At 43.6% G+C, this 26,016-nt stretch overlaps 1 protein-coding gene across 13 annotated transcripts in view; it reads right to left on the reverse strand.

Moving 5' to 3' along the window:
• FGGY (FGGY carbohydrate kinase domain containing) overlaps nucleotides 1-26,016 on the reverse strand; it is a 416,420-nt gene that overhangs the window by 175,504 nt on the left and 214,900 nt on the right. For all 13 annotated transcript variants that reach the window (XM_053894721.1, XM_053894712.1, XM_053894705.1 and 10 more), the window contains one exon: nucleotides 7,085-7,188. In XM_053894721.1, coding sequence (XP_053750696.1) covers nucleotides 7,085-7,188 — 104 coding nt within the window. The remainder of the gene's footprint in view (nucleotides 1-7,084; nucleotides 7,189-26,016) is intronic.

Consider the following 26,016-nt stretch of genomic DNA (forward strand, 5'->3'; position numbering starts at 1 on the left):
TTCCAAATGACTAATAATGCTGAGCATCTTCTCAGGGGCCTATCATTCAAACCTTTGTTTCAGTAAGATGTCTGTGCCAACATTTGCCCATATTTTCACTGAGCCTGTTCTTCCTCTCCTCTGGACCTCTGCAAGAAGCTATTTCACTGAAAGGGAACAGCAAGGACTCTAGGGTCAGTCCCCTAGAGGGCTCAAATATGGCATGACCCACTGAACTATTGTTGGCCTCAGTTTCCTCACTTGTGAAATGAAGACAGTAATGGTGGCTATCTCACCGAATTGCTCATCACATGACAGGATTTAGCACAGAGCTTGGTACACTGTAGGTGCTTGATAGATGACAGCAGCTAATACTATTGTCTGTCTCATAATGACTGAGGCTGGGCCAGAGACGTTAAACATCCTCTGTCCAGCATAGTGTAGAACTGCCCTAGTTTCAAATGCCAGGAAAAGCACAACCCTAAGCTTCCTGAGTACATTATCTGTCTCTTACTGCTCACGGAGCCACCTCAACCATCTCCTTGACAAATCAATGTCTAGCATATATTCTGTTTTCCTTTTTTTTTTTTTTTTTTAAATTTTTCAAATGTTTTTATTTATTCTTGAGACAGAGAGAGACAGAGCATGAGCAGGGGAGGGGCAGAGAAAGAGAGGGAGACACAGAATCCGAAGCAGGCTCCAGGCTCTAAGCTGTCAGCACAGAGCCCGACACGGGGCTCAAACTCACAGAATGTGAGATCATGACCTGAGCCAAAGTCAGACGCTCAACCGACTGAGCCGCCCAGGCGCCCCAACATATATTCTATTTTCAATAAATGTGCCTGTGGGTCCCTGGGCCAGTCTCCACAGGAGAGTCTCCTGAGAATAGTCATTCCTGGAAGGCTGACAGCAGCAGGTCCTGGTGAATGAAGAGGGCGCAGGCCACTTCATGCATAGACCCCCAATTCTTCCATTGTTAGCTTTAACAGTGGTCCTATGTGCACCAAGTGGACTCCCTTCCCTGTCTACCTTTCTCAATGACCTCTGCCAATGCCACCTGCTAAAAAGACCAAGAGAGAGAAACTGGTCCTACCTGCCCACTCTATTCTTAGCTATGACCCTACTAACAGAAGGTCATTTGTTAAAGGCACGTGGCTGTTCACCCCTCTTATGGTGCCCTCCTGATGGGCCTATACATAACCACATCCCATCCAGATGACAGAGGAAGTCACCTGCATGGCGTTGTGGACACAGAAGAGAAAAACAAAGTCAGGAAGAGAAGAAGACAGGGCTCGGGGCCTGAAACTGGGCTGGCAGGAGGTGTCCCAGTGGGACCAGGGAAATGTCCCATCCTATAGGAAAACTTCCTTGTCTACTCAAGACTTGAGCAGGACCTTCTCCCTATTCCCACCATACTCCAGTGTTACACTTACCACAGCAATTTCCATCTGTGTTGTGGTTTTCTCCTTTTTGTCTTAAGGCAGGCATGATACTTTCATCATATTTTGCACTTAGCCAGGCAAGTACAAGGAAATGCCTTTTTCTTTTTCTTTTTTTTTTTTTTTTAGAAAGAGAGAGAAAGAGTCTTCAAGGGAGAGGAGAAGAGGAAGAGATAGAATCTTAATCAGGCTCCATGTTCAGTGTGGGGCCTGATGTGGGGCTTGATCCCACGACCCTGGGATCATGACCTGAGCCGAAATCAAGAGTTGGATGCTCAACCAACTGAGCCACCCAGGCGCCCTTAAGAAAATTCTTTCTTAATGAATGAATGACTTAATAAATGATTTAAAAATAAACTTTTAGAGGTGTGGGGCCTGCCTGAGATTCATTCTCTCTCTCTCTCCTTCTGTCCCCTCCCCACTAACATGTGCTCTCTCTCAAAAAAGAAAAACTTTTAATTTTAGACTAATTTGAGATTACAGAAGATTTGCAAGATAGTATAGAGTCCCCATATACACCACACCCAGATTCTCCTCCTATCATTAATATCCCACATGAGGTATACCTATTGTATATCTACAATTAAAGAAGAATATCAATATATTATTACTAACTAAATGCCTTACTTTATTCAAATTTGCGGAGTTTTCACCTAATGTCCTGTGTTTGTTCCAGGACCCCATCTAGAATCCCAGGTCACATTTAGTTGCCACATCTGTTTAGACTCCTCTTGGCGGTGATGACTTTCCTTGTTTTTTGATAGCCATCACAGCATCAAGGAGTACTGGTCAGGCATATCATACAATGTCCCTCAACTTGGATTTGCTGATGTTTTCCTTAGGGGGATACTGTGGATATAGGTTTTGGGAGGATGATAAAGCGCCATTCTCATGACATCATATCAATGGTACATATTATCAACATGGCTTATCACTGCTGCTGATGACCTTGGCCACCTGGCAGAGGTAGCGTTTGTCAAGACTGCTCCACTGTAAAATTATACTTTTTCCCCTTCTCACACTGTCCTCTCTGAAAGAAAGTCACTAAACACAGCTCAGACTTAAGGAGTGGGAAGCGATGCCCCACCCCCTTGATGGGGGAGTACCGACATAAATTATTTGGAATTCTTCTGCATGAGAGATTTGTCTCATTCATTCATTCATTCATTCAGGTATATCCCTATGGACTCATGATGTTTATGTTATACTTCGGGTCATTATATAATACTACTTTACTTTGCTGCCCACACTGCTCCAGTTTTGGTCACTGGCAGCACCCTCAGTTGGCTCCTGATAACCCTTTTTTATTTTGTTTTGTTTGTTGAGCATTTCCTTGCTTTCTGGCACTAAAAGATGCTCCAGGGTTATCTCCTCTATTTCCTCTCCAGTCTTAGAATCAACCATTTCTCCATGGAGTCTAGGCTCTTTTTATTGGAGAAAGGTATTAGAAACCATGATCTGGATACCAGCTAGGCTTGGAACAAACACCAAGTTGCTGGGGTGTCCTTGTTTCTAGAGCCTCTGAGCTGTCAGAGCTAGGAGATATGTATGTTTACTAACCTGTATACCTACATGCATCTATAAATACTCGTTATATGTATCCATCTGTAATCTATATTATGCTACACATGAGTTCACTCTGATGCCCCCAATTCAATCCATTTCCACATGGATCATTCCGGTCTCAATGGATCACTTTTAATGACAGCACTATATTTGGTCTTTTGCGTTAGGTACAGTGCCAAGCTGCTTACAAAGATCACCCCATTTCACCCTCAAAACAGCTCTATGGGTAAAGAGTATTGCCCACATTTAACAGATGAAGAAACTGAGGTAGCGAAAGGTGAAGTATCTTACCTAAACGCAGTAGGCAGTGGGACCAGCAAAGGAGCCTACTACATCTTTGAGACTGACAGAGAACCTCCATCCCCACATTCATCTAAGCCCTTGAAAAAGCTTCGGTTCTGGGTGATTTAAGATGCGGATAGAATTCCCAGCTCTCAACAACTATTGTTCTGTTCAAATCTTGCCTCCTCAACACTTGTTCCACTTCCCAGGGTCCTCTTGTCATCTGACGTGCTAACTGCAAGACAAGGTGCCAAGTTACAACCCGACTTGACAAGTCAAGGAAAGGGGTGCTGGAACGATGGCAAGAATCAATCTCCATCTGACCCCGTGACTTTTCAACCCCTGGCTAACCCTTGCTGTGTATTATCTTGGGTTTTGGTGACTTGGTGGTAATTAACTCTGAACAAGCAGCCCTTCTTTCGTGGAGTTAAGAAAAAGAACACGTATTTTTTTTTCCCGTTAATTAAAACATCTAAAGGAAGATAAACGTACAACCCACACGTTTATCTTTCAAAATATCAAAGACCTGATTAGTAAGTCTTATGTTCAACCTCAAGCTTTTTCTCTAGATTCCTAGAAGTAACAGGGACTGGGAGGTGAGGAATTTCCAAGTATTTATCAACATTTGGTTACTTGGACATCCATCCATTCATTCATATCTAGAAAGAGACAGCCTGGATCAAGCACAAAATTTTCCTGGGAATTTTGGCTCGATCAACCTACTGAATCAAAAAAGTCAGTAGTGTGCAGACAAGAAGAAACAGAATCCTTAAGGCCAGGTTGAAAACCACTTTTAGAAAAGCCCAGAGCCCCCTCTGGTCCCTGTGTTCTGTTTGGTGAATTTTTCCTGACAGTTGGTGGTTTTGTTTGCCAGAACCACAACAAAGGGGGTCCTTGAGCTTCCCTGGGAGTGTTTCCTTAGACCTGCACCTCTCCTAGACCTCACAAAGGTGTTATTGTTGCTGGCTCCCTGGGCGCCCAGCACCTGAGGAAGATCAAAGCCACTTTCTGATGCCAGCATGACCACAGTCTCGCCCTCACCACGTAACATTAAAGCTGATGATTAATACCCTTGGCCCCGAAGGTCCCTTCCCACTCCCAAGTACAAAGCAAGGTGGGGGTGGGGACTTTATTTCCAGCACAACACGACCATAATAAACTGGCATTTTATGGCCCTAATTCATTGCAACCAACTGCAGCTGCCCATCAAACTCGTTAAAGCCCAAACAGTTGCTTCAAGTGAGCCTTGTATATCACTAGGCAAGTGCACTAAGAATCTCCACCATTTCTGAGTGTTATGTACTAGGTATGTACGTCCACAAGTCACATTCACCAGCAACACTATGAAACAGGCAGCACCACCCCAAGGGGATGAAGGAAGGCTCAGAGGTTCAGAGAAGTTAAGTAACTCCCTTCAGGTCACAAGACCACAGAGTGGAGGAGCAGGGCTTTAACCTGAATCTCACAGCTCTGAAGCTCAGGCCGTCTCCACGTCTTTACAGGACATTACAATTGTGCTCAAGGCAGCGAGGCACTGAGCAGAATGCGTTTGGGATTGAGATGGAGCTAGGTCTGAGTTCTCAGCTCTCACTTAACAGCTTGTGGCCCTGGGAAAATTTCTGGACTTTTCTATGCCTTGGCTGCCTAACTTGTAAAATGGATCCTAGACGAAAAGGCAGTACTATCCCCATTAATAGGCAAGGAGAATGAGAGCGGGGGGAGACCTGACAGAGTCCCTCACATTCATTTGGACTTGCTTTTGCTCAGAAATCCGAATTAAGTGTAGTAAAAATGCCTAAAATTCAGATTTCACAGGAGAAACCAGATTAGATGTGTCCCTGTGAAAATGGGGGATGATTTAAATAGGTTTCAATCAGTGTTCAATTAAGACAGGCTAACCAGTGTAGACTCGTGTCAAGGGAAATAAGGACCAGCCACCCTAACGGGTGCCTCCTGCTTGAGGCGGCCTGAGGCCTCTGCAGATCTCTTCCTTCAGGGACAGCTGGGCCCTACAATTAGGGCTGCTAAGGGGACAAAGAGGCTGGGGTTTTGAAAACTTAGTTAAAGGGGTGCCTGGGTGCCTCAGTCGATTAAGTGTCCGACTTCAGCTCAGGTCACGATCCCACAGCTCGTGAGTTCGAGCCCCGTGTCGGGCTCTGTGCTGACAGCTCGGAGCCTGGAGCCTGCTTCAGACTCTATGTCTCCCTCTCTCTCTGCTCCTGCCCTGCTCATGCTCTCTCTCTGTCTCAAAAATAAATACACGTTACCAAAAAATTTTTAAAAGAAGTCCCACTTAAAACCTTGTCCACAGAAACAAATAAAAGGAAAACTTTTTTTTTTTTTTTTTGGCCGGGAGAAAGGCAGGGTCAAGGAAACCTATGACCTGAAGGTCTAACACAAGGGTCCCCTCAGGAAGGTGTCCCTAACCCTGGACCATTCCTGGACAGAGTCAGTCACTGTCTCCTTTTTGCCCAACAGCATCAGTGCTAGTCATCAGGAGCTAACTATTGTGAGGAACTTACTTCATGGGAAGCACATCACATAGCCTCATCGCCTGATCATAACACTAGGAGCCATGTACTAGAGATCTCCACATTTTGCAGATAAGGAATCTGAGGCCTGGAGGGGGTCAGTGCCTTGCCAGGGGGCCCATACTTAGTAAGCAGAGGGACTAAAACTGGAAACCAATGGGGCTGGCTCCATCATCCCCCTGCGCTGGGAAGCCATGCACAATGTCGGCATATCGCAGATGCTCAGGATCACAAGTTCAATCCAAATTGATACCCCGGGGCCTTGTACTGTATTGTAATGGCTGCTGTAACCATGCCTCATCAACAGGAGCCTTCATGTCACCCTCACGTCCCCAAGGCTGAGCACAGCTCTGGACACGAGAAGAGGGGATCCATACGTAAGTAGATGTATCACTATTTACTCAATCAGAATATTTAATGGTAAAAAAAAAAAAAAAAAGGCTCACTAGGCCCTACTGTCACTAGGCCCCACATTTGACACGGCACATGATTCCTTCCATGGCTACAGAGATTCAGCCCCGGACTGTGTCCACTCTAATCCTCACCCGCCTTCCGCCTCCTCCCCCCGCCCTCTCTCTATTTTACTCATCTGGGAAACATCCAAGGAGTCGTCCATCTAAGTTTAACAGAGTAATGACTTTTAAATAAAAATATGGTAGAAATGGGTACTTATCGAAATGGAATGCTTTCAGACTCATGCATTTAAAGAAGATATAAATTTTAGGGCAGGCACTAAATTTTAACTGCAATCTTGGAGAACGCCTTTCCACTAATTCATGGAGAAAAATTAACAAAGTGAAAATTGCTTATCAGTGTTCTTTTGAAGTCATGATACGCAGCCTAATTCTATAGATCATCAGGCTGCTTCTAGGGAGATGGATTTATATTGATTGGGAGAGAGCCCCGTGGCCAAGGAAAACAGACACCCCTGTGCAGAGGAGACTCAGAGACCCATTAGGGACAGATCAGCCTGGGAGCAAGGCATTGCCATCTTTGGATCCAATTTCACCCCTCACGCCTGAGCTCTCTAACCAGGCTGATGTCAAAGACAGACTCAAACCTTTTCATACTTTTTAAGAATCTAGCTCAGGGGGAAAAGAAAGATCTGGCAAATTTAAACACAGCTTTTGGAAGAAGGGCTGGGCTTGTGGTAAACAGAACAGGCAGGCAGCAGGAAGGGAAGGAATTGAAGGGCAAAGGAGGGGCCAGCCATTTACATCTCCTCTTGGGCTGCCCCCCCCCCCTCCATCCCCTGTGGTGGCCCCGCCCTCAGCCCTTCAGACTCACCCCCATGTGACAAGAAGATGTTCCACAGATGACAGCCAGCCGTGACGTCACTGGCTGTCCCTCACAGGCAAGGCCATGCCCTCTCACATCTGCTCCAATCACTCCTGCGAGAAAGCAAAATAAAACAAAACCCTCTTAAAAAAAACGAGAAAAGAAAGCCAAGAACAAGCATACAACACTCCTTTTTATAACTAAATGTTAAGAAAGCATTCCTGTGTAAGCCAGTCTCAAATGGAAACCAACAGAACATACTTGCCTGCCACCAAGAAGCTAGGAAGCACATTATGTCTATGCTCGATTCTGGTCAATGTATAGTATCTAACATTGTAGTATTAATAGTAACTGTAATTAGAATAATAAAAGGTGAAGCTATTGGCGATTTTGTGCCCAGGAAATACCAGGGCACCATGCTGCATATTCACATGGACGATCTCATTTTATATTAACCCTGTCTCAAGTTCGTATTAGTAATGCCACACACATTGGTGGAGAAACGGAGGTACGAAGAGGTTGAGTGACATGACCAAGGTCACACTGCTAGTAAAGGGCAGAGCTGAATGGACCTGATTTAGCACAACACATTTCAATCTCAAAGAAGGCACCTGAGCTGTTTCAATCTTTTTGGTCTCTCTAGGTCCCCATTCTTACAATTACTCATCACAGAACTCTCAATGTAAAGGGTAGGGTGACTGACAGCGAGTTTCTGTTAAACGAATGCAAGATAACGGAGACTTTCTCATAAACGGTATAAGCTCAGGCTTCTTCTCCAGACTGTTATTTGTTGATACCTCCCAGATAAATGAAGTTATAAATGTGATGATAGAGCTAAGAAGACTATTTAGATGCACATGGAACATTCTTGAGAACAGATCACATACTGGGACACAAATCAGCCCTCATCAAGTATAAAAAGATCAAGATCAGACCACAACACTATGAAACTCGAAATCAGCCACAAGAAAGATTTGGAAAGACCATGAATACCTCCAATTAAAGAACACTCTACTAAAGAATGAGTGCGTTAAACAAGAAATTAAAGAGGAAATTAAAAACTACATGGAAGCCAATGAAAATGAAAACATGACAGACCAAAACCTCTGGGATACAGCAAAGGTGGTCATAAGAAGGAAGGACATAGCAATCCAGGCCTTCCTAAAGAAGGAAAAAAGTTCTCAAATATACAAACTAACTTACACCTAAAAAAGATGGGAAAAGAACAGCAGATGAAGGCCAAAACCAGAAGAAGAAGGGAAATAATAAAGATTAGAGCAGAAATCAATGATATCGAATTAAAAAAAAAAAAAAAAACAGACCAATGAAACCAGGAGATGGTTCTTTGAAAGAATTAACAAAATTGATAACCCCCTAGCCAGACTGATCAAAAAGAAAAGGGAAAGGACTCAAATAAATAAAATCACGAATGAAAGAGGAAAGTATACAACCAACACCACAGATACACAATTATAAGAGAAGATAATGAGTAATTACATGCCAACAAACTGGGCAAACTGGAAGAAATGGACAAATTCCTACAAATATATAAACTATCAAAACTGAAACAGGAAGAAATAGAAAATTTGAACAGACCCGTAACCAGTAAAGAAATTGAGTCAGTAATCAAAAATCTCCTAACAAACAAGAGTCCAAGGCCAGATGGCTTTCCAGGGGAATTCTACCAAACATTTAAAGAAGACGGAACACCTATTCTTTTGAAGCTGTTGCAAAAAATAGAAATGGATGGAAAACTTCCAAATTCATTCTGCAGGGCCAGCATTACCTCGATTCTAAAACCAGAGAACTAAAGACCAATTTCCCTGATGAACATGGATGCAAAAATTCTCAACAAGATACTAACAAACTGGATCCAACAATACATTAAAACGATTATTCAACACGATCAAGTGGGATTTATACCTGCGATATAGGGCTGGTTCAATATCCACAGATCAATCAATGTGATACATCACATTAATAAAAGAAAGAATAAGAACCACATGATTCTCTCAATAGATGCAGAGAAAGCATTTGACAAAATACAGCATCCTTTCTTGATAAAAAACCCTCAAGAAAGTAGGGATGAAAGGATCACACCTCAAGATCATAGAAGCCACATATGAAAGACCCACCGCTAATATTACCCTCAGTGGGAAAAAACTGAGAGAGTTCCCCCTAAGGTCAGGAACATAACAAGGATGTCCATTCTCACACAGTATTGGAAGTCCTAGCCTCAGCAATCAGACAACACAAAGAAATAAAAGGCATCCAAATCAGCAAGGAGGAAGTCGAACTTTCACTCTTCATAGATGACATGATACTCTATGTGGAAAACCCAAAAGACTCCACCAAAAAACTGCTAGAACTCATACATGAATTCAGCAAAGTCATAGGATATAAAATAAATGTACAGAAATTGGTTGCATCTCTATACATCAATAATGAAGCAGCAGAAACAGAAATCAAGGAATCGATCCTATTTGCAATTACACCAAAACCCATAAAATACCTAGGAACAAACCTAACCAAAGAGGTGAAAAATCTATATGCTGAAAACTATAGAAAGCCTATGAAAGAAATTGAACAAGACACACAAAAAAATGGCAAAACATTCCATGCTTATGAGTCTGAAAAACAAATATTGTTAAAATGTTGATACTACCCAAAGCAATCTACATATCCAATGCAATCCTTACCAAAATAAATATCAAAATAACACCATTCTTCACAGAGCTAGAACAAACAACCCAAATATTTGTATGGAACCAGAAATGACCCCAAATAGCCAAAGCAATCTTGAAAAAGAAAACCAAAGCAGGAGGCATCACAATCTCGGACTTCAAACTATACTACAAAGCTGTAATCATAGAGACAGTATGGTACTGGCACAAAAACAGACACTCAGATCAATGGAACAGAACAGAGAACCCAGAAATGGACCCACAAACATATGGCCAACTAGTCTTTGACAAAGCAGGAAAGAATATGCAATTGAAAACAGACAGTCTCTTCAACAAATGGTGCTGAGAAAATTGGACAGCAACATGCAGAAGAATGAACCTGGACCACTTTCTTACACCGTACACAAAAATAAACTCAAAATGGATGAAAGACCTAACAGTAAGACAGGAAGCCATCAAAATCCCAGAGGAGAAAACAGGTAACAAACCCTTTGATGTTGGCCACAACTTCTTACTCCACGTGTCTCCAGAGGCAAGAGAAACAAAAGCAAAATTGAACTATTGGGACTTTGTCAAAATAAAAAGCTTCTGCACAACAAAGGAAACAATCAGCAAAACTAAAAGGCAACTGACAGAATGGGAGAAGATATTTGCAAATGACATATCAGATAAAGGGTTAGTATCCAAAATCTATTTATTAAGAACTTACCAAACTCAACACCCAAAAAGTAAATAATCCAGTGAAGAAATGGGTAAAATACATGAATAGACACTTTTCCAAAGAAGACATCCAGATGGCTAACAGACACATAAAAAGATGCTCAACATCACTCATCATCAGAAAAATACAAATCAAAACCACAATGAGATACCACCTCACACCTGTCAAAATGGCTAAAATTAACAATAGAAGACACAACAGATGTTGGCAAGGATGCAGAGGAAAAGAATCCTTATGCACTGCTGGTGGGAAAGCAAACTGGTGCAACCACTCTGGAAAACAGTATGGAGATTGCTCAAAAAATTAAAAATAGAACTAGTCTTCAACCCAGCAATTGCACTACTAGGTATTTATCCAAAGAATATAGGAGTGTTGTTTCAAAGGGGCACATGCACCCCAAGTTTTAGAGATGCACTATCGACAATAGCCCAAGTATGGAAAGAGCCGAAATGTCCATCAACAGATGAATGGATCGAGAAGCTATGGTATGTATGTATGTATGTACACACACACACACACACACACACACACACACACACATACACACACACTGGAATATTACTCAGCAATCAAAAAGAACGAAATCTTGCCATTTGCAACAATGTGCATGGAGCTAGAATGTATTATGCTAAGTGAAAATAGAGAAAGACAAGTATCATATGATTTCACTCATATGTGGAATTTGATACAAAACAGATGAGCATAAGGGAAGGGAAGCAAAAAAATATATAAAAACAGACAGGGAGACAAACCATAAGAGACTTTTAAATACAGAGAACAAACTGAGGGTTGCTGGAGGGGTGTTGGGTGGGGGGATGGGCTACATGCGGGAGGGGCATTAGGGAGGACACTGGGTGGGATGAGCACTGGGTATTACACTTAAGTGATGAATCACTAAATTCTATTCCTGAAATCATTATTACACCATACGCTGACTAGCTTTGATTTAAATGAAAAAAAAAAAAAAAAGAATATAATTGCAACGAATGTATTCTTTATCAGTGAGACTTTGAAGACTTTAAGCCTCGTTGTTCCTTTCTCTGCCTCTCAGTCTCTTGTGACAGTAGCAGAGAGTTAGGGCAAGCAAACTGAACATTCCTTTATATGCTATTATGAAGGTAAATATCAACTAAAGAGTTAAAGTGAATTCAGCCTCTTGGCCTTTATGTAGATAAAGTGATTTTCGGTAAATGTACTTATGGCCAATGACCCAGAGCTCACACAACTGGCCAGATGAGCTGAATTAATCCTAACAATGTTGTGGCAGTTGCTTCCTTATGTTGCCTTTGTATCCTCAAAATTTAGAGTTTTCATAACAGACCACAAAATGGACCGTCAAAGCTATGATCTAAATTGTACCTCTGTTTTGTACTGAAAGATTGCCTGGTAGATACAATTAAATGACTTTTTCTCTCTTTTTTTAAAAAGTTTTTAAAAATGTTTAATTACTTTTGAGAGAGAGAGACAGAGCGCAAGCCAGGGAGGGGCAGAGAGAAAAGGAAACACAGAATCTGAAGCAGGTTCCAGACTCTGAGCTGTCAGCACAGAGCCCAGCGTGGGGCTTGAATTCATGAACTATGAGATCATGACCTAAGCTGAAGGCAGAAGCTTAAAAGACTGAGCTACCCAGGCACCCTGAATTTTTCTCCCTTAAAAAAAAAAAAGACTATTTAGACCCTAGAATTGCGCATCATTTATTAAAATGGCCAACACGCATCTTCTTTAAAAAAAAAAAGTTTATTTATTTATTTTGAGGTGCGGCGGGTTGTGAGTGGTGGAGGGGCCGGCAGAGAGGGAGCGAGAAAGAATCCCAAGCAGGCTCCCTGCTGCCAGCACGGAGCCCAGCTCAAGGCCCAAACTCACAAATCTCAAGATCATGACCTGAGCAGAAACCAAGAGTCCGATGCTTAATGGACTGACCACCCAGGCGCCCCTCCAGCAAGTATCTCCTATGCACAATGCTATATAGCAGGTGTCGTGAGGGGGGAGCTGCAAACATTCCTCAGGACAATACAGGCAGGACGTAGCGCACGCTGAGGCAGGGCCGAGCCTGGCTCCCGCTGACCTCCCCAGCTCCATGCAGTGCCAGCCTCGCCCCCCACTCTCAACTCTCTTTCCCACTTCAAGACCTCTGCACTTGTTCCTCCCTTATCTCAGATGCCATTCCCCTACTTCTTGGCCAGGCTAACTCCTGTCCATTCCTCACTCCAATGTTACTTCCTCAGGCGGCTTCCCTGGTCCTCCAGGAAAGATGGAGTCTCCCTGTTCAATATTCAAACCCATCCTTGAACATCCCTGGCACACGAGACACTGGTGGTTTTAAGAACCCTCCACTGCCTGCCTCTTCTATAATAAAAGCTTCTGGAAACAGGCCTGCCTTATCCACATGCTTAGCAGTGGAGCCTCCACAGAGTCGCTAGTGCAGAGCAGGAGGCCAAAGTACCGATTTGTGGGGGTGCAGGGATAAAGACGACAACTCCCTGTCCTCGGGGGTACTCACAGTGTGGTGGGATGGAAACAGCCCTAAACGGAGCACTTCAATGCAGGGGGTCAGGACAGACAGGGCGTGGGGACCACAAGGACAGCTGAGCTCCCAGGCAGGGGTTCAAGGAGGTTTCCCCAGGAAGTGGGTCTACGCTGCTGCATTCTGCAGGAATCGGCCAGGGGAAAGGCAGGGTTGGGGGCACCTCCTCAGACCACAAATCCCCAGATATTAAAGGTGTTGGCTGCCCAGGCAAGCAGGCCTTTCCAGAAAGCAGGATCTAGAGGGCCACTGACAGGCCCTTACATTCCAACAACTTTCTAGGTTTTTCCAAGGCTTTTTCCAAATTCTACCTTCCCAAGCACAGCAACTTGAAAACCTCAGCCATTGTTCATCAGAGGCCCATCAGCAGGGGGGAGTAAGACTCTTTCGAACTTTCCGTGGTGGTTATCACAGCAGTGAGGTCTCAGCAATCAGGCAACTGAGGTCCGAGACTGAGCCTGTAAGACTTCCTATTGGCTTTCATCAAGTCCTCTGCTCTGCTCAGTACCGTGGGTTCCTGCAGACTGCGGTTCCCAGACTCCAAGTGAGCCAAGGTCGGCTGGGAGATCTGAGGGCTGCAGGAAGCGGAGAGCCAAAGCATGTCTCCTCCTGCATGATGACTTCAGCCCTGCTGACAGGGCCGCATGGCTCTAACATCTGCTGGTGTCTGCCACCCTTGGACTCTGGTAACCTGTTTCCTTTGTCCCTCTCGCCTAAAGGGGTAGTAGCAGCTTCTATTTCGCTGATTTCCAGCTTGCTTTATGGGGATATAGCCCTTCTTGGCCCCTTCATGATCTGGGTCACCTTTTTTATGTGTACTAAATTCTATTTGTTAAATACTTAGAGCACTTTACATTTTTCTGGGTGGACCCTGAGTGACAGAGCTCCCCATCCAGGGCACAAAGGCTTTTGCACAGGAAGAAACCCTAGATATGAGCTAGTATGAATTGAGCTCGTTTTACACACGCTCTCCCCATGCATGTCTCATTTTATTCTTCCAACTGTTATCAACCTCATTTCAGAGATGAGGAAATGGAAGCTTACAAATGAGGAGAGTAACTTAACCAACTTCACAAAGCTCACAAGAAGCAGGGCTGGGCTTCATATCCAGGTAGTCTGGTTTCAAACTGCTGGTTCTTGGGCTTTTTCTCCAAGGTAAAAACCCAATAATTAGTGGCTGATATTTACTTATCTGTATATCTCAAAATATTGATGTCTTAAAGATGCTGATGCTGAGATCCCTGACAGAAGAGAGCGTAGCCACTGCTGGTCCACAGTGTTATAAATAAGTTCAAGGAATTTCTGATGATGACCTATATTTACTGGCTCCACATACATAAAGCACAGGCGAAGCATATCTCATGGGGTTTCAAATAGCAAAATGGGGGAAAAAAGAAGTCTGTGACAAATATTTCTTTGTTTCTTCTCCAGTAGATTCATTGTTGATATTCTAGGCTTGGACTCTGAGAACTAGGGTGTCGTATAGGAGAGGAGTGTAATTTGGAGACAGGAAGACCTGTTATAAAATGAAGAAAATGGCAATGTCATATGGTTGCTCTGATACTGAGCAGATGTTTAAAAATAAAAGTTTGGTTAATGGTAGCTATGTCTCCATCACCACTACCACAGTGACCCCAGCACCAGCTCATCATTAGCATCAACATCATCTGAATTATTTCCCAAGAGATAGTGGTCTCCTTTCGTGTCTTTCTAGCAAACATGTAAGACATCTAAGATCGGCTGAGTACTGGGCTAAGCTCTTTAAATGTTATCTCATTTAATTTCCACAACATCCATAAAGCATACATATTCTTCCCCCCCTTCAACATATGCAGAAGGAAAGGATCAGAGAGTTCAAGTAACAGGCCCAAGGTGATACAGATAGAAGGAGGAATGTCAGGATTTGACCTTGTCCTGCCCGATTCCAAAGCCCATGTTCTTTCTCTACTCCAATTTTTGATGTTAGACTGTCTCATATAAAGGAAATACCTTTCTAAGTGTTGGCACACCATGGAACATTGGTAAGAGCCATGGGTTTAGAGTTAGAAAATCTGAGTTTTAGCCATACATTCTGTCATAGTACATCATAGTTTGAACTGTTCCATCACATTCACAACGGAAGACATGGACCATAAATGGAGATCCTTTCTCAGCCATTCTCAGTACACAATACACACGGTGCTTCTTCAAACAACCAAGTCAAGTTTCCCCTTTCCTGGCAACAGGAAGGCAGAAAAATGCATCCCCAAATCCTACATTCTCAAGCTCCGAGATGTGCATAACCTCAGGTCAGGCGTGTCTAACGTGGGTAAGAGGCAGGTCATGTCCAATTTCTCTCAGGAGAGGCCCTCTAACCCTGCCTCACGTCCACCCTATTCAATAGCAGTGCGTAGCTGATGCCCGCTGTGAGGTCACTCACATGAATCCAAGAGCTGACATATCTCATTCTTCCTTTGGCCACATAGAGCTTGGAGGGGCCTTCCCTGAGAAAAGAGGCCCAAAGCAGGGAAAGCAACAAAGGGCAGAAGGAGATTTCTCTTTCTGAATAAATACATTTCACAATCCATAGAGGACTCACAGGCTGCACTCGTACATCAGGAAACAATTCACGAGACATGATTTTGACAAGCACAGCCCTCAACGCTGCTGGGGCCCTTCATATGACGATCAAGTATCAGCTTCTTTAAAGCAGAAAGTTTAAAGGGCAAAATGAGCAGCTGAAGAAATCAGCACACACACACACACACACACACACAAAGTGAGACATTCAATCGTATTTTCCCTGAAAGTTGCATAACGCTCAGCGGTGGTAGTTGCTCAATAAACTTTTGCATGAAAAAAATAATCAGAAAAACAAGCTTGCTGAGTCAATGAATCAATGCAAGTCTTATTTAATGATTCCTACTCCTCCACATACACAGACCACAGTACCTATCAGGATTATGTTTTAGAAAAAAATTAAGAAGAAAAAATTAAAACCTCTTGTACAACTCTCCTGTTTAGCCTATGTGCTGTCTCTCTCCCTCTCCCCTATCTACCAACCATCCATCATTCCTTCCATCCATCTTTAAAATATCTACAATATTCACGTAAAAGAAAAAAGAAATGGCAAATGTTACAATTAAGAGTAAGTTATCCTGTAATTTATCAAGCCACACTGCTTTGAACACTTTAGAGGATTATATGGAAGAAAAGCATCTCAAGTTCTAGCATTTGTGTTAGAATTATCTCATACTTGACAGCTATATAAAGTACTTTATAACTTGCAAAGCATCCTCAAACACTGTACCCTTCATTTAGCTTTTAGAAAATCCTGCGATATGTTATTTTCTCTCCAGATCAGAGTCGAAGAAACTGAATTTGAGAGACGTGAAGTCACTTAGTCAAGTTTATTTAGCTACTGAGAGGCAGAGCTACAGCTCACACTAAGGTTTTTTAGCCTCCCGGTCTGCAGTTTTTTTCCCCATGTTTGAAAATAAAAGATCTGCTACAGATGTGTTGGCATCTTGAAAAAGATTCTCTTGAAATAACAGCCTCAGACACCTTCTCCAAAGAGAAAAAGAATGAAAAGGGTTTTGAGCATTACCTAAGACTGTATCATCTTTAGATTACAGACTTGGCCAGTTAGAGGCATGAATGGAGTGACAAATTCCATCAAATGTGTGGTTCTACCAAGCTGAGTTGTTCCTAAGAGGTTGATAGGATCCCTGGGGAGGAGGCTCTCTAGAAACCACCAGCCTCACGTATGCAAAACCTGTACCAATAAGTGTCAGCTCCTGGAAGGGCAGGAACCATATCGAAGACATTTGCTCTGCAGGGGACTAAACACTAGTCTATATGCAAGAAAGCACTGAATTCTATTCTTCGAATACTCATTCATGTTATATAGAGTACAACCCATGGGGTTGGCATTACAGTGTTGTGTTTCAAGGCATGGACTCGTTCATCATGTGACCTTAATCACGTTTCTAATCTTTATGCTTTGGTTTCCCCATCTATATAATATGAATAACGGTATCCTCTTCTAGGATTGTTACAAGGATTAGATGTGTTAACGTATGCAAAGTGCTGTCCAATAGAGGGAACACGTGGAGATGATGGAAATGTTCTCTATCTGCACGGTCCCCTAGAGTAGTCATCAAGCCCATGTAGCAATTGAAAATGTGGATAGCACAACTCTATTTTATTCAACTTTAATTATTTTAAATAGCCACATGTGGCTAGTGCATAGTGTACTAGACAGTGCAGGTCAAAGCATGCCCAGCACTCTATGACTGGCTTGGTGTTTTTATTATTGTAGTTATTTTGTCCTCAGACTGAGAGCCTTGACTCCTCACTTATATGCCCTTGGGCAAATGCCTCATCTTTAGAACCTCAATTTCAGTATCTGAAGATTCTGGAACAACAACACTTACCTTACAAAACTGCTGTGGGAATAAGGTGAGATGCACGTGGAACATACCAGCACTCAACAAATAAGAGCTATGAAATCCAGGACCTATAGAAGTGCTTGGCGCAAGTTTAACAGTCTTTCCACTTTATTCCTGAATGTGGCTTGCCCATTCATACCACTGATCATTTGCTCATGCTGTTCTCTGGTTTAGAACATTCTTTCTATAATACGCTCCACTCCCAACAATCTACCTGGGGAACATGGGCTTCGTTTTACATTTTTTAAAATGTTTTTTTTTTTAGATGTTTTTGAGAGAGAGAGAGAGACAGAGTGTGAGTGTGGTAGGGGCAGAGAGAGAGGAAAGCACAGAATGTGAAGCGGTCTCCAGGCTCTGAGCTGTCAGCACAGAGCCTGATGCCGAGCTCGAACCCAGGAACCGGGAGATCATGACCTGAGCTGAAGTCAGATGCTTAACCAACTGAACCACCCAGGCGCCCCAAAGGGCTACATTCTGAAGATTCAACTCTTTCATCAGAAGCCTTCTCTGGTCACACCTTTCCCCATCCCTCCAGGAACTCTAGCCAGGGAAAATCAACAGATCCTCTTTCATTACACCCCACTCCCTGACACTGTCCAGATTCTATCCGTGCATCTATAATTTCTTTGTGTGCACAGCTGTCTTCCTCTACTAGACTATGAGAAGACTGAGGGCAAGGCAGGCCTTGACACTGCAGTGGCTCAGTAATTTTTGTTGCTGTTGTTGTTCAATACATGAATGAATGGATGTGGCCTAAGATGGATACTTGTAAAGCACAAGGGGTTTTCTAGATAAAAGGAACAAATGTAATCATGCAAAAAATGCTCTGTGTCTTAAATATGATAATGATGAAAAATACTGAAGAGTTTTGAGCGACAGCTCATGGGTAATAGTGAAATTATTACTGGAGCCTCACAACATACCTCCTTTAGAAGAGTCAAAATCATTGGTAAAGAGGAAAGGCCCTGAGATCTTTATACTTACTGAAAGATAGCTTTGTGCCTCACATTTTGCAAAATTGTTGTATTAAACTCTTAAAACGATCTTGAGAGGTAGTTATTACTGCACTGTTTTACTAACAGGGAAAATGAAACCAAGGTTATCAAGTAATTTGTGCAAGGTCCCTCACTGCGAGAGAGTCGGGGAGAGGGTATCACATGCAAATCTACCCAACTCTAAATCCTATGGCGTCTACAAAAAAACAAGTTCCTTTCTTTTCAACTATGAGCAGGAATGCGAAGTATTCACACTCGGCATAGCTGAACTCAGATCCCTTTCAGGATTTATTGTTATAATGCCACTGCAGCAGTCCAAAGGGTTCATCTCAAGCCCAACACACGAAGGGGAGTGAAACAGCTGAAAAGATTTCTGTGATCCTAGTGTTTGATGAAACATCACCTTGGCTTTGAAAGAAATGTGGTTTAGAATTCACCCGATCTAAATCCTGAAATAGACTTATCTTTAAAAAAACAAAACAAACAAACAAAAAACCAAAAGCCCTATGTAGTAAGTCTACATAGAAACTTTACACACCTGGACAGAGCCATCGTCCCCCGCCCCCATACCACACCCGCCACAGAACCAGAAAGATAATATGGAAGATGGGGACAGACTTTCACTGATATTTGAAATGAGATGGGGACAGACTTTCACTAGATATTTGAACTAGTCAGGGCAGAATGGTTAAGAACAAGGGCTTTAGAAATGGACTCCCTGATTTAAAGGCTGACAAGCTGGTCACATCACTTCACCTTCCTGTGTGTCAGTTCCCTCATCTATAAAACTGGAAAAATTATCATGTCTAACTCATAAAGCTATTGTGACAATTAAGGGAGAAGAACAGTGCCTGGAACATAGTTTATTCGGTATCTTTGCCATTGTTGTGACTAATGACAACTCTCGATCTTTGGTGCTAATAGCAGGGCTTGGCGGGAGAGGGCAGGCACACGTGCTCAGCGTACTGCGTGCTTTGTCTGAGTTATTTGGGTTTATTTGGATTGACTGAACCTTTTTTTTTTCCCCTTTCTGTCCTTGAGTACACTCCTGGTGACACAATAACGGGGGGCCCAGGGGAATAAGGAAGATAAGGTACCAGATAGCCGCAACAATCCAGGCTAACATTTTGAACATGGCTGAGAATAAACCAAAAGCTGTTTTTATCTCTAAAAGCCACAATAACGTGTAGCACTATTCATACTGCAATTCAACGTGGCGATGGCATTTATCATTTCTGTCTAAACGCTGCACTCTTCCCTGACTTGCACCAATCGGAAACCAATACAAGAGCCCAGAGAACAAAGAACTGACCTTCAGATAACTGGGTCCCCCTTCCCTGTTCCTCCCTTCTAGCCAGAAAGATCAAATCTCGAAGGTAGACTAGTATGTAATAGCTTGGAAATCTGAGCCTTACAGAGAGCTAGCAAAATCCACAGGAAAGACAAAGCAAAAACTTGGTTTCAGAAATTCCTTTCTTTCTAACCTCAATACAGCCTCCAGATTACTTGGGACATTCTCATATATGACCTCATAAGAGACAATTTTTCACTTTGAGGCATTAGACATGGTAAAGGGTCAGGCTGCAATCCAATGCAAACGGCCAAGGTAACACATGAACGTTACTTTCTAAAATACAGAAATCAAAAGAAAGAGGACTGGCCCAAGTATAACAAATGTATCTTATGACACAAATCCTTAAGCAGATCTGAAACTGTGCCTCTAAATCACACAGCTTCCTTCTGTTATCTTATAAATTAAATTAATTCACCAACTATATACCGATTCCCAATTATAAGCCAGGCACTACGTTTCACGCTAGAAATCTATAGATGTAAGTTGTTTCCTTTTGTTCTGCAAGGTCCCAGTCTAGTAAGGGGTGGAGAGATATATAGGCAGACACTCATAAGACAGTAGGGAACAACCGAGGACTCAGATCTGAGTAGGTCTAACGGACGTATGGAGCCCTGGACCGTGACCTACCCTGGAGAGTAGGGTAGGACCTACTGAAGGAGGTGAGGCAGGAGTTATGTCAGTCAGGATGGGGAGGAGATAGGGAGGGAAAGGAAGTTCTGGTAGAACTTGAGACAAAATAAAAAAGAGAAGTAGACGACACAAGGTCACTGAGCCACACGGTCTGAAGGAGACAAGAGTCTTATATTGTGAAGAATTCGGTTGGTGTAAAGCTCTAAGTCTGAATCAGATGGACCCAGTTCACAAGGGTGCTGAGCAACCTTCAATAAGCTAACTCTCCTCAGCTAACTTCAAGCCTCGGTTTTCTCAGTTGCAAGGTGGCAATAATGGCATTGGCTGTACAGGGTCAATATTCTTGACTTCAGCACTGTATATCCAGTGTCCAAGACACCTCCCCACAGTCTTGACCAAACTGGAATGGCTGGTCACTTTGTGCCTGGGTTCTAGGAAATGTGCCCCATTTCTTCCTGGAGAAGGTAAAGTAACACTAAGTTTCCTTCAGCAACCTTGTCTTGTCCTTAGACAAATGGTCTCGTTTATAAAATTCTCTGATGGCTCCAAAAAGGTGGAGAGAGGACCCAGCAGCCTTGATAAACCCCTCAAAGACACAGCGCAGACCAGTGAGATGTTTCAGGAACACACTAGGAGGGACACAGGACTTGCTCAGACAGCTTGTAGGACTCTCAGAGTATGGGGGCAAGGCCTGAAATCTCAGAGAAAAAGATCTCAGCTGGCAGGCGAGCTCTCCCCAACCAAGCTCAGCCAAGCTGAGCCAAGCTCAGCACCCCCTCCTTTGGTGTGAGTTTCGGTTCCATCAAAAACTTCCAGAGGTTTTGTGGGGTTAGTTGAACATTGACAGATTCTTCAAAGCCTGGAATTCACTCTGAGAGCCAAAAGCAGGCCAAGTTTCTATGGGGCTAGGATTTCCCCCACGGAGGGTCACAGGGCTCCACCACACCTAGACTGATTAATCTACCCCTGCCCCAAGCTTCAGACAACAAGGAGACAAAAAAGAAAAATAGATCCTGAGGCTGGATCCTGATTCAACACCCCTAGCTCCATTCCCGGGAGAGTAGGAGTGGGAGTGTAAGGCAATTCCCAGCACCGGACAAAAGTCAGGCCAGAGCGGCAGTGAATTAAAAGTGATATGCAGAGCAGCTGGTGAGAGGGGGAAAAAAAAAACACAAAATCTGAGCAGGATGAAGGGCCCAGGGTTTTAACACAATGAATGACATGTGGCTGAAATCGTTTCAAAGAGAACAAAAGCTTAGGTAAATAAATAGTGTGGAAGATGAGAGCAAAAATGAATTACAGGAAATCCCACGAGGAATATACTGGCATTTTTCAAAAACTGTAGTTGAAACAACAACTCTGCTTCAGCAGAGATCAAGACTCAGCCCTCCTATTCTCCCGATGCACCTGCTCCTGATTGTCCACCTTCCTGGGACCACAGCCCCAACCAGGCTCGGCTCTCCTTCCCCTGTGCCCATCCAAGCTCCACAGAGTAATGGGCGATAGCCAGAAGGCAAGAGACTTCCAGGCACCCCGGTGACTCAGTGGATGATCTCAGGCAAATGAGCCGAGCTCCTTGATTCTCTGATAACTCATCTGTAAAAGGGGAAGTGACGACTTCAAAGTAAAAGTGTAAAAATACAACCTTAGTTAGACAGAACAGTGCTGGCACACGTTAGGCCCTGAATAATATTCTCTGCCTCCTGCACTCAGTAGGATTCGATATGAGCCACATTCACCTAGCGCAACTCGAGGTCAAGTGCTGTCCTAGGCACCGAAGAGGAAATAATACTTAAAACAAACAAACAACACCAGCACTGTCCTCAAAGAGCTTACAGACTTGTGGGAGCCAAGGACGCTAGGACACAGCGGACTGATAGTGTCTGCAACGGAAGCACCAGCCTCTGGCAGGCGGAAAGAAGTCCCCCCCTTCGCCCGTGGGGGCTGGGGCGTTCTTCACGGAAGCCCTCTTCCTCTTTTGCCCTGACGATCTGCGTGCTCCTGCACTCCAGGTCCTGCCACAGCCTTTGTCAAAAGCCTTAGCGCTTCTTCACATCACTTTACATCATCACAGCCGCTATGTCCGTAGTATCTCCCCATGCCGGGCCCTGTTCCAAGTGTGTGACACAAATTAATTTAGTTAATCCTCACAACTGCTACTATGGTAGTTAGCCCCTACTATGTAACGAATCACTACTATGGTGCCCACCTTGGAGATGAAAACAGAGGCCCAGCAGGTTAAGTAACTGACCCCTGATCACACAGGGAGCAGCAGGTGATGGCATGGAATGTAACCTCAGTCTGGCTCCAGGAATCATGTTTTCTCCCCAACCGTGAGGCTGTAGGAATGGTATGTATGATTTGGGCACACACCGGTACACGTTTCTATTGGATATATCTGGATATCCACATTATTTTTCGTTCTCTGCTCTCTTTCGAACCTCTGAACTTCACAGGGAAGAACTTTTCAGTGATTATAAAAGTAACTCCCAGTCCACACCTCAAAGCACCTGCGGCCAAGCCCAGCCTGTGGCCAAGTCAGTGCTGGGTCCTCCGGAGCTGGCTGGAGCAGGACTCGGCAGTCTCCTTCAGGGTGGCCCAGAGGCAGTGATGCGTGAGAGGATGTGAAGCAGCTACCACTGCCTTCCAACTTTGCAATGGCCTGTGCACCATTGCAAACTACCATGCGCAACTACCATGCCAGGCCTTCCAACTTTGCAATGGCCCGTGCGCACCTGCTGTGCCATTCCCTGGGCACTGCCCCCCCAAATTAGCCAGTCCTTCTCATCATCCATGCCCTCCCTCCATCCTGCCATCTGCCTGTCCACCTGCAGCCTAAACTCTGGCAGGCCAGCAGGTGTTCCCTCCTGTTTCACTCAGTGATCTTTCTACGGGGCTGGGTGGCCTTAGCTGAGGCTGTTATAACAGAGCAGCATAAATGAGGTGCCTTTAACAACACACATTTCTTTGGGGCACTTGGGTGGCTCAGTCGGTTAAGCGACCGACTTCGGCTCAGGTCATGATCTCGCAGTTTGTGAGTTCGAGCCCTGCATGGGGCTCTGAGTGGACAGCTCAGAGCCTGCTTCCGATTCTGTGTCTCCCCCCTCTCTCTACCCCTCCCCTGCTCATGCTCTGTGTCTCTCTGTCTCTCAATAATAAATAAATGTTAAAAAGAAAAAAAAAAAACAATACACATTTCTCTCTCACAATTCATGAGGCTGGAAGTCTGATGGAGATCAGGGGGCCAGCACGGGCAGGTTCTGGCGTAGGCTCTCTTCTGCCTTTACAGATGGCTGTCTTTTTAGTGTGTCCTCACAGCAGAGTAATAGTAAGCTCGCACCAAGTCTCTTCCTAGAAGGGCACTAACCCCATTCATGAAGGTTCTACCCTCACGACCTAATTATCTCCCAAAGGGCCCCGCCTCCTAACGCCATCACATTTGTGGTTAGAATTTCAACATACAAAGTTTAGGGGGACACCGACATTCAATCCACAGCACGGTCTAAGGTAGAGACATAAAGGGCTCAGAGTCCTTGGTTAAATATACAAGAGAAAGTTTCTGTATTAACACTCCATGGAGAGAGCAGTAACTGATGATCTGATTTCAGCCGAGGAGGCTGGAATTCTACTTAGCATGTTGGTAAGGAAAGCTTACTGTTCAAACAATATGAACAAAAGAACAATATGTTACTACCTTCATCCCCAACATGTACTGTGCACTGAAAAAGAGGATTTTTAAGATAATTTTTCCCTTTTCTTGATGACTTCTCAGTATACCAAGGTGGAAGCAGGAACTAACTTTATTAAACAACTAACACAGGCCAGTATTGAGTTATAAGTTCCTCTTTTGTGCACCGATGTACCTTGAGTTCACGCCTATCAAGTTACTTCTGATTGCCTATTAAATATTAAACCACTCACCTCCCAAACTCCACTGCTGCTGGCCAGACTAGGTCACTCCCTGCCTGTATTCCCAGCACTTAGTGCAAGGCTGCATGATGCCAATGCTTAATACCTTTCCCTTTGCAATTTTTAACAAACTTTATCAATGAAGTATAACATGCATTAAAAGGCCACACATTTTACATATACACTTCAGTGAATTCTCACAAAGTAAACACACCTACCCAGATCAGGAAATAATTCCCTTCATGCCCTTTTCCAGACACCACACCCCGCAAAGAAAACCACTATCTGGATGTCTAGACCATAGGATTTCCCTGATTTTTAATTTTTAAACCATTCCGTATGTTTTCTTTGTGCGAGCCTGTCATCCGTGTTTGTGAGATTCAACCCAGTTGCTGCATGCAGCGATCTATGTATGTTTTTATCGCTGAGCGAGATTCCACTGCATGAATATATCAACCATTTATGTATTCATTCCATGATTGATGGACATTCAAGGTCTGTTTCCAGTTTTTGGCTATTACAAATAATGGCATTCTCTGTATTCTTGTTGCATGCTTTGGCGGGGGGGGATGGGGGGAGTAGTGTACACACTACTCTTGGAGAGATGTGTAAGCAGGACTGCTGAATCAGCACGTGTGGAGACACTGCCAAACTCCTTCCAGGGCTGTGTACCAACTCCTCATCCCGTGGTAGTGCTTTGGTACCTCAGCTGCATCATATCCCCAACAACACTTGGTATTCTCAATCTGCTTAATTTTAGCCAGTGTGGTGGGAGTACAGAGGCATCATATTGTACTTTTAATTTGGACTCTCCTAATGACTAGTGAGGTTGGGAAACTCTTCCTATTTTATTGTTCATTTTCATATAATTTTTTCTGCTAAGATAGCCCAATCATTTTTACCATTTTCCTAGCAGCATGGCTATGGTTTTTGTTTGTTTGTTTGTTCTTACTAATTTATGGAAATTCTTTGTATAATCTGGATACAGGTCCTTTGTTATATGTCTTGCAAATAGCATCTTTCATTCCCTGGTTCCCATTTCCACTCTTTCATGGCATCATTTGATGAAAACAATTTCCTAATTTTAATGTAGTCCAATGTATCAACCCTTTCCCTTTATGGATGTGCTTATATTGATGTCCTACTAAGGAAATATCTACTTATCAGGGAGTCTGGGTGGCTCAGTCAGTTGGGCATCCGACCTCCGCTCAGGTCATGATCTCGTGGCTCATGAGTTCAAGACCCGCATTGGGTTCTGAGCTGACAGCTCAGAGCCTGGAGCCTGATTCCAGTTCTGTGTCTCCCTCTCTCTCTCTGTCCCTCTCCCGCTCATGCTCGCTTTCTCTCAAAAAAAAACATTAAAAAAAAAATCTACTTATCATAAAGTCATGAAGATCTTCTCCTAAATACTGTCTTTTAGAAACTTTGTATTTTACATTTCTTCTTTTTCTTTTAAAGTTTATTTATTTTGAAAGAGAGAACATGAGTGAAGGAAGGGCAATGAGAGAGGGAGAAGGAAAGAGACAGAATCCCAAGCAGGCCCTGCACTGTCAGCACGGAGCCCAACGTGGGACTCGAACTCATGAACCATGAGATCATGACCTGACCCAAAACTAAGAATTGGATGCTTAACCAACTGAGCCACCTAGGCGCCCTTACATTTCATGTTAGGCCTATAATCCATTTGGAATTTC

This window comes from Panthera pardus, unplaced genomic scaffold, assembly GCF_024362965.1.
Source record: "Panthera pardus isolate Hobbes unplaced genomic scaffold, ASM2436296v1 HiC_scaffold_11, whole genome shotgun sequence".
Classification (NCBI taxonomy): Eukaryota; Metazoa; Chordata; class Mammalia; order Carnivora; family Felidae; genus Panthera; species Panthera pardus.